Here is a 9,791-nt window from a genome sequence, read left to right as displayed (position 1 = left end):
TTTATATTCATTAAAGATACCTTCTAATTGAGAGCCAAATACTATTTCTTTTAAGTTTCGAGACACCCCGAGTGGTTTTATTTCTTTTAAAAAGGTAATAATTAAAAGTAATATCTTCTAACTGAAATTATATATATATACTCCCAGTGTTATATATATATATATATATATAAATAAATTAATGTAGCATTAAATTTTATTTTTAACCGATACTTAAATATAAATTCTTTTGAGGCGTACAGTTTCACCCAGTGTGTTTTACTTCTTTAAATGAATATTTTTCATACTCCTTTAATTAATGTAATTTTTGAGATGTCATAAAAGATATCTTCTAACCAATGGTTAAATATAAATTCATTTTATGTACTGTAAACTACAAATAAATGATCACCAATCTAAATCTTCTCAACATATTTAAGGGACTCATTTCATAAGATCATTTATTTGCTAATTATTTCAAATTGTGTTATTCTTAATACTATTTGCGTGGATATGCTCGTCCAAAACACCCTACTCAGTAAACACACAAAGGCACAAAGCTACTTTACAAAAAAAAAATATTAATAAAATATATATAAAAAGTAGTTTGTTATAAATACCATGCAGATTTCACCAATAAATAGAAAACACGATCTTATAAAGGAGAAAGAAAAAAAAGAAAAAAATTTGAGGTACATTAAATACGGTACAGAATGGTGTAGCCTTTTAGACTGAAGTATAGCATTAAGCGGCACGCATATATATATATATATATAACGCTTCACAAGCAAAACAGAGATATCATATTCTGATATATTCATATTCACATTTTCATATCTCTTGAATATAGAAAGACACCAAAAACCATGAAATTTGTGGCGCGTGTTTACCTCACACTATGGCTAGCATCTTCTTTTATCATTATGATGGCCACAGTACAAAGGGCAAGGTTGTTGTTTGCGACAAATGAATACTACGTTCGAGTGATCAACGGTTTCAGTGACAATTCCTCTGTGCCGTTGGTGATTTGGTGTGCCTCGGAGGAGATGGATCTTGGAGGGCGTGCTCTGCAAGAACACGATGATTTCAGCTGGGTGATGAGGCCGAATTTCTGGAGCAGCAACCGCATGAAGTGCACCATGAAATGGGGCAATACGAGGAAGAGCTTCGAGGCGTTTAAGGCTTCTAGGGACACTGATCGGTGTGGCCTTCATAGGATGTGTTCTTGGATGGTAACTCAAAATGGGTTTTATTTCAGCAATGATGAGGTTAATTGGAGGAAGGATTTCTTGTGGTGAATCATCAATTATGTCATGAATGAGGACTTTAATAAAAATTTCATCCAAATATTTTGGAAGCCATGCATTTGGTTTGTAGAATTGAGTTATTCATCATGATGATGCCACTTTCATATCCAATTCCTATCTATGATCTATCTCCAGTGCTGTACAAATATTTTTATTATAAAAAGATCAAATAATTAATTTTTTTTTTTTTGGATGAGAGATCATAGGTATTCTTTAATCTGCTGGGTCATATATTAATTATGCTGTTGATTTAAAGAAAAATTACACACATAGAAAATCCAACATCACAATGTTGGTTTCATATAAAACATAAAATTTAATTTTCATATGTTTTACATGATGGATCAATTAGAATACATGAGAATCTCGTTTTGATGAGAGATCACTTTCTGCATTATTTAGAGGTTTGCTCTGCTGTTCAAGGAAGAAAGCGTTTATATGGTATGTTGTTGATTTGCTTTTATTTAAAAACAATAAAAATGGCAAAGCAATTAATATAGAAACAGTAAAGTGTCTCAAATCAATTGTATTGACTATTTTTAAATATATATATATATATATATATATATATATATATATATATATATATATTGTTGAATTTATTGCCTAACGCATAATATACATATATATATTAATAAACTAAAAAAAACACTAGCTGTATTGATTGCTTTTAATTACTCTTGTTTCGGAGGTTAGCAAAATCCTTGGTTTTTCATTGCGCAAAATAGTTTTCCAATTAAAAATCCACTCATATCACTAGTTTTAATCAATGTGAATTTAAATTAAGATACATATTACAAAAGAAATAAACTATATGTGAGTAAATCGGATTATATTGAGACAGACAAAAGTTTGTTTAAATTTTTCTTTGTTTACGAAATATATCACACCTTTTAGGCGTGAAATTGGTAATCACCTCAAGATTACGTGTATAATGATGTGATTTTTTTGAATAAAAAAAATTATGTGACCTATCGTTATATATGTTTCTGATTGTGTAGACGAAGCGGAGTTAATAATGTAGAGACAATTATTATGATTAAAAGGTAATTTTATTGAATGAGATTCTCTTCCGTAAATAAAAAATGAACAAAATCCTCATCCTTAATTTTTTTTTTCTTCCATATATTAAAAAGACAATAAAATATAAGGAAACATATACAAAAATCATTGGATTTTGAACGTAGGATCTCTACCGTCACTTTAAGATCCAGCGATTGTAATTAAAAGGTAATCTTATTGAATGAGATTCCTGCACTAAATAAAAAATGAACAAAATCCTCACCCTTTATTTTTTTCTTCTTCCATACATTAAAGTCAATAAAATATAAGGCAACATATTAAAAAATTATTGAATTTTGAATGTAGGATCTCTCCAGTCACTTTAAGATCCTGCAATCACTTTACTTGCTCTTGATCTTCATGAGTTGACTAGTGTGAAATCATGGAAGCAAGAGCAAAGCTCGAGATGTGTGTTAGGCACATTGTATTTAAGGATTTATCCGTGTAGTGTGCAAATCTCCCAGGATATAACATGTCTTTCATATGAACAAGGAATAGAAACCAATCAGAACAAGAAAGAGAACCCCAAGAGAAAGAGATAGTAAAAAGCAAAAATATTTTCATTTTTGATGTGATTGAAACGGAAGGTAAAAGACAACATTTATAGGATAAGGAAACTATAAAAACGGTAACAAAGTAATGGAGGTAATTAGATTATTTTAAATAAAAATGAAAAGAAACTAATTGAGGTAATAGAATAAAACGAAAAGAAACTAATTGAGGTAATTAGAATAAAATGAAAAGAAACTAATTGAGATGATTAGACCATTTAAGTAAAATGGAAAGAAAATAAAAGGGATTTTCAAAATAAAGATAAAGCAAAATCTAGAACATTAAATATGTCATCTGTCGGGTAAGTATTTCAAATTCAAATCTATACTTCACAAAAAACACAACAATCCCCTACATATTTCAAAAAGGTTTCAAAATATTTTAAAAGGTTATAAAAAGATAAGAAAAGAAGTTTGGTTCTGATTTAGAATATAATGTTTTAGATCTGGTTAACAAGTTATATGAACCAATCATAGATTGACATGACTTAACACGCAACATAGTTGGTGTAACAAGCTATATGAACCAAAAAATATTTAATGTATGTTAGTGATCTACTAATCACATTACACTATCACAAATCTTGTCATTATCATTGTTTTGCGTTAATAGGTCATGCACGTGCTTGATATTCATGAGTGCTCTAGAGATTTTGTCACTATCTCATGCAAGCGGCCCCACTTGACACTGATATAAGTGATTTCATCAAGTGTATGGTGCAATCATATACCACTCATAAGAAACATGAAATTCATTAAAAACTTTAAGCTTAACCTCTCATTAATGCAATATCTAAAGCTTTCTCACACCATAGGAATGGAATAAAATTATTCAATTTTAACTCTAGCAGAACTAACAAGTGACTTGTTTTATACTTATATGAACCTTCTTCATGGGATCTTTGATTATAAAGGTCAGGTTACCATCATTTGTTTGTTTCAAGTGGCTTAAATCTCATTTCCCTCGATGTTTTGTATATCAGTTTCTTCCCTAGCAGTTTCATTAAAGGATCTGCCAAATTTCCTTCTGACTTCACGTAGCCAATGGAAATTATTTCATCCTTTAGTAGTTGATTTACCACATTATGTCTCAATTGTACATATCTATTTTTTCCATTAAAAGTTTTATTTTTCGCTATAACTATCGTCGATTGGTTATCATAGTGCATTGACATTGATAGGTATGGTTTCATTCCCAAAGGAATGTAGGCAAAGAAGTTTTCCAACCATAAAGCCTCATTATTAGCCAACTCCAAAGCTAAAAACTCTGATGCCATAGTTGATGTTGCAATTATGGATTGATTGGTTGATCTTCACACAACCATACCACCACTAAGTGTGAACACATAACCAATAGTGGATTTTGTCTCATCTAAATTGGAGATCCAATTAGCATTATTTTACCCTTATAGAATAGCAGGAAATCCAGGATACCTCTCAAGTATCTCATAAGTCTCACAAGAGCTTCCCAATGATCATGATCAGGATTATGAGTATATCTACTCAGTCTGCCTATTGTATATGTAATGTTTGGTCTTGAAAAGTTCATTAGATGTAATAGACTCTTAATAATTTGGGCATACTAAGTTTGCTCAAGATAGTCTCATTTATTTATCTTCAACGGAGAGTTAACATCATAGTAACCAAACTTCTCTAAGAAGTTTCTTAACATGATGCCCTTGAGATAGTAGGATACTATCACCCTTCCCTATAATTATAACTCCCATGATAACACTTGCTTCTCCTATGTCTTTTATGTCAAACTTAGAAGCAAGAAAAGTTTTTGTCCTAAGGACTATATCAATACAAGTACCAAAGATCAATGTGTCATCCACATATAAACAGATAATCACACAATCACTATTCTCAATTTTTGTGTAAATACATTTATCAGCTTCACTATATGAAAAGCTATAATCAATCAAAGCACAATTGAATTTATCATGTCACTATTTTGATACTTGTTTAAGTCTATAAAGGAATTTTAGAAGTTTGCACACTTTGTCTTCTTGATCAGGTATAATACAGTCTTCGGGTTGAGTCATATAAATATCTTTCTCTAGATCACAATTTAAAAAAGTAGTTTTTATTTTTGACTTTTAATTCAAAAAATTTATTTTTTATTTTTTTTCATTTCATTCTACTAAACATATACTAAATTGTGATTGTATTACGGAATGTTGATACGTGGCCTGATACGATCGCAATGCCTAATGACCGCTGCAATCGGCATCATACAATGCGATCCACAATAATGTCAAAAACCCAAACCATACAACTTTGAGAACTTGCATTCAGCATATGTTTGGAATGCATGCGCATTTTGAAAGAAATGACTACTTTTTAAAAATTATTCGGAAAGTTATTTATTATAAGTAAACTACTATTTCTTCGTAATAAAATTAATTAATTAAACACACATTGAGGAATGTGGGATAGTTGATATGCTCCGGAAGGAAGATAAGCAATTGTCTAAAATACAAGGGAGTCTTGAAACATTAGAGAGTAATACTTTGAGCTCATATTATATTAGTGGAAATTATATGCAATTTGAGGAATAATATAAAAGTAATTCTCCCAATTTTTATTATAAAATTCAATTAATTAATTCATCGAGATATTAGTTAATTTAATTTAAAACATTAAATTTTCTTAAATCGGGATTTTTTTCAAAGCTACCTCTATTAACAAATCTTACAAACATTAATGGAATATGCTTTTCTCAGTGCTATATCATTCTAATGAAGGGTTGCTTTGTAAAAAAAAAAATCAATATGAGACATTTTAGATTGAAGCTAATAATAATAATAAACACTAAGCTACGGTTTAAATTTAAACCTTATACTAATAAGAACCAGATGGACTATAAAAAAAATGTTAAAAAGAATGTGTGTTTAATAAATGTTTAAAAGTTGGCAGTTGCTTCCTGCACCTTTTTTTAAGCTTCCAAAACACCTAATTCAGAATGTAAAATTTCATTCTAAAAAAGCCTTTCTGAAATATAAAAATTTGTGATCTGGAAAGACCTTTCGTAATTTTCCATTCCAAAATAGGTGCAGGAAGTAATTTCCTTAAAAGTTTGTGTGAAAATGAAAACCAAGCTAACTACAAAGTTGGGCTGATTAGCCCAGCTTTCATGGGCCATGAGGCAAATGATTGAGGTAACCTGACTTGATTTTGTTGAGTTTTTCTTTTTCCTTTGTAATTTTCTGTGGAATCAATTTGATTTTTTTTTTTATGAATGGGACTCCAATGCAGTGAATTTGTAACAATTCACACATCTTTGACAGAAACAATTTGAATTTGAATGAATTTAAACTGGTCCGGTTAGAGTAAAAAAATGATTTATTTCTTTTTTAGAAAAAAGAAAGATTTGAACGCTGCAGAATATTTTGGCGATGTATTTTAATAATGTACTTGAATTGTTTATCTTCTTGATTTGTATTTTGTCAACTGCTGTAAGTTCAAAAGTATCTGAATAAGTTATTGCTGTGTTGGGTGAGTAGTTGAATAGTTTACTTTTTTTAATGTGTTGCATGATAACACCATGTCATGTAAAATCCAGTGGACACTACCCTAAACATTAATTTTGGGCTGACTTGGCCCAACTTTCTTTGGGCATGAGTAAAAAGTGATTGGGCTAACCTAAATATGTATGTTGTCTCTTTCATGCTCACCTATGTTTTCGTCATCATCAAATTGTATTTGTTTGTAATTATAAATTGCGAAAAATTGATGATACTATATTTTATATTATTGGATTAATTTTATGTAAATTTATTTAAAAAATGGATTTGTTTCCTATTTAGTACGTGTGTTACTAATAATTCCTTTTTTAATTTTTGTGCTGACAATAATTATGGTTTTTAAGTTCTGAATTATGCAATATTAGATTGGATGAATAAAGAATATTTTATTGACACTGAGAAAGAAAAAGGCAAGTTTAATAGTCTTGTCCCACCTAAGGAACAATTTTCTCAGTGAGGGAAGGAAAAGTGATACTAAGGACAAAGCCACATAATTCCCAAAGCAAAGTTTTTTATACTGTTGAGGAAAAAACAAAAGAAAAGGATATTACAGATAAGGAAAAGAGATGTAACGGACAGTTCTCAAACAAATTGGTGAAGACACCATTTTTTTTAAAAAAAAAAAAATCATAAGCTAATGAAATCATTAAGAGCTATGACCTAGTTATCCATACGATTGAGTCCTATTTAGAAAAAAAAAACTTAATTACGAGAAATAATATTTTTTAAAAAAAAATTTCGTTCACGTAATAAAATTAAAAGTAATTATTTTTCTGAAATAAAATCAAGCACACACTTAAAGAAAGCTTATACTTCCATCTTATATCCATTGTAGCATCTTCAGCTGTTGAATGCTAGCCTTGGCCAGTGTTTGGTCGGAAAATTCTTGTAAGTTTTTAAGTTGAGAATGTTAAATTCGTTTGTATATGAATATATGTCATTTTTTCTATAAAAAAATGTTTGATTTGAATATCTTAAAAATCATTTTCAGAAATCTAGCATTTATAAGAATTGTTTTTAATTAAGTTTTTATTAAAACTCCCGTATGAAAGGAAGTGAGAGTCAATGTTTTGTGAAGGGAGAAAATGTTTTTCAATATTTTGCAAAAGCAAATTCATGAAATACTATTCACAAATCAATTGAGAATTCGTACAAGTCTTTCTAAATTTAATCTGGACGGTCGATATTTGTGAAATTAAAATACAACGGATGTTATTTTTTTGGTCCATGCTAGAATTTACCTACTGAATATATTTATGACATACATACCTAAAAATATGATTTCTAATTAATATAATTTTTAGAAAACATGATTCTCCGTGATGGAAAAAAAATATACCAAACATCTTAGTATAGAAAAACTGAGATGTATCTCACTGCACAGACAATGCAATTGGTATTGTAAATTTAACCTTATTTCTATAAGGAAAGAAAATTGATCATATCCACTCTTCTTCCATTCTAGCATACCATTTAATTTGTTTCTCAGTTACACCTCTTAAATTTTTATTTTTATTTTTTCAAAATTTGTTGCTACTTTCGAATCCATCAAAACAAGCCGTGACCAAATCAATGTCTAAAAAGGGCTTAACTTTTGCCATATATATTCGTTGAATGAATTGACGAGAAGATTGGAATTTGAATCCGATTCCCTGAAATGTCAACAGACAAAGTAATTTTTCATTAATCAAGTTACTCTCTGCATGTTCTGTACTCTTTAACACAGTACCCATTCATATCTTTACCACTGGATCCATATCCACATCTCCTCTTTTCGTTTAATTTTAAATCTTTTTGCCAAAATATGGACCTTTTATGTTCAGGAATCTACCTTTAAACAATTTTTTGGTCAGTGAATCTGTAAAATGAAGGTTACAACTTTCGATGTTATTCGACCATTTAATTTTAACCAACCCAAAATAAATAAAAAGATAAAAAATGAAAGTCAATGACAGTTGTAAAGTTATTCATTGAAATCATTGATAAAAAAAAATTTAATTAAATTTTAAATTAATTAAAAATTATTTTCTCAGATAAAATCAGAGGATTAAAATAAAAAAAAAGTCATCTAATGATATTTATGATGTGACAAATTCAGAAATTACAACATTATTTCATTTTTTCAAAAATCATTATTAATGTGTTCTTATTAATTAACATTATGTTTGGATTCAAGTCCAAGATAGTAGAAATAGAAACAATTTGAATCTATAATTGTGCCTATTTGTGTAGTTCTTGATGTGGAAGCACTTCAATTAGTGTTAGAAGGTGCTTATTTTCATCCTTATGCTTCAATTATCATTTACATAAGTGAAGATATATGGTTGAAGGGAGAAGTGTATAATACCCTTAATTGTCGATTTATTGACGGCTTACAAACTACGACATTTCACACGGTGATACTTTATTCAACATTTTTGTTGGTTAGAATCTTTCACCGGTCAAAACCCTCATAAGTAACTATTTCTGAGACCTCGACAATCTACTTCGATGGCTTCTTGGATCATTAACTGTCCTCACAAATCAATATAAGACTTTTCAACATGTTTTATCCTCATTTCACACACTTTCCGAGAAAACTTTCCAAAAGATCACCCATCTCATAATTACTCAAAGTTGAACACACTTAACTGTTGAGTTTTTAAGTGATAGATTACCAAATTGTTGGTATAGGTTGTACTAATTAATTTTTTTAAGCCGTCTTTAACTTAACTGTGGAGTTCTTGATCACTCTTATTTCGGTGTGATTCACTTAGGATATTACAAGTCCACCAGCTTCCGCCTGATTTATTCTTGAATCACACCATACTAGGAAAAAAGTCTGCTCTAATACCATTTGTAGCATCCCTTATTGTCGACTTCTTGGTGACTCTCACGCTACAACACTTCACATGATATCATTTCACTCAACTCCTTGTTGGTCAAAATATTCCATCAGTCAGAATCCTTCATAGGTAGTCATTTTCGAGACATCAACAATATGCTTTGGCTGCTTTTAGGATCAAGGACTATTCCCACAAACCAATATGCACTTTTAACATGTCTTGTCCTTACTCACGATTTCTAAAAAACCTCCGAGAATGTCATTCATCTCATAACTACTCCAAGTCAAAACATGCTTAACTGTAGAGTTCTTAGATAATAAGCTATCAAAAAATATATGTATTTTATTGGTATAAGTAATATTAATTATTTTTTTAAGTCATTATCAACTATACAGTCTCATATCTGCATAATTTTTGAATCTCTTTTATTATAATGTGGTGTGATTCGTCCAGGATGTTACAAAGGAAAGAAGAGAAAAGTTACGAATTCAAATTTTTCTATTAACAAAACTAACAATTAACGTTTGATGATAAAAAAAT

General features: G+C 29.6%; 1 protein-coding gene across 1 annotated transcript; it reads left to right on the top strand.

Moving 5' to 3' along the window:
* Positions 1 to 247: 247 nt before the first annotated feature.
* LOC100790348 (S-protein homolog 5) lies at positions 248 to 1,478 on the top strand. Its single transcript, XM_003534722.5, has one exon. The coding sequence runs from the start codon at positions 846 to 848 to the stop codon at positions 1,275 to 1,277; it is 432 nt and encodes a 143-aa protein (XP_003534770.1). The 5' UTR covers positions 248 to 845; the 3' UTR covers positions 1,278 to 1,478.
* The last annotated feature ends 8,313 nt before the right edge of the window (positions 1,479 to 9,791 follow it).

Source organism: Glycine max, chromosome 9, assembly GCF_000004515.6.
Source record: "Glycine max cultivar Williams 82 chromosome 9, Glycine_max_v4.0, whole genome shotgun sequence".
In the NCBI taxonomy this organism is placed as follows: domain Eukaryota; kingdom Viridiplantae; phylum Streptophyta; class Magnoliopsida; order Fabales; family Fabaceae; genus Glycine; species Glycine max.
The sequence above is the reverse complement of the archived record's forward strand: the minus strand, read 5'-3'. Positions and strand labels throughout refer to the sequence as shown.

Bases quoted from the DNA above. Each gene is read 5' to 3' on its own strand.
- LOC100790348 (XM_003534722.5), top strand. From the start codon at position 846: ATGAAATTTGTGGCGCGTGTTTACCTCACACTATGGCTAGCATCTTCT.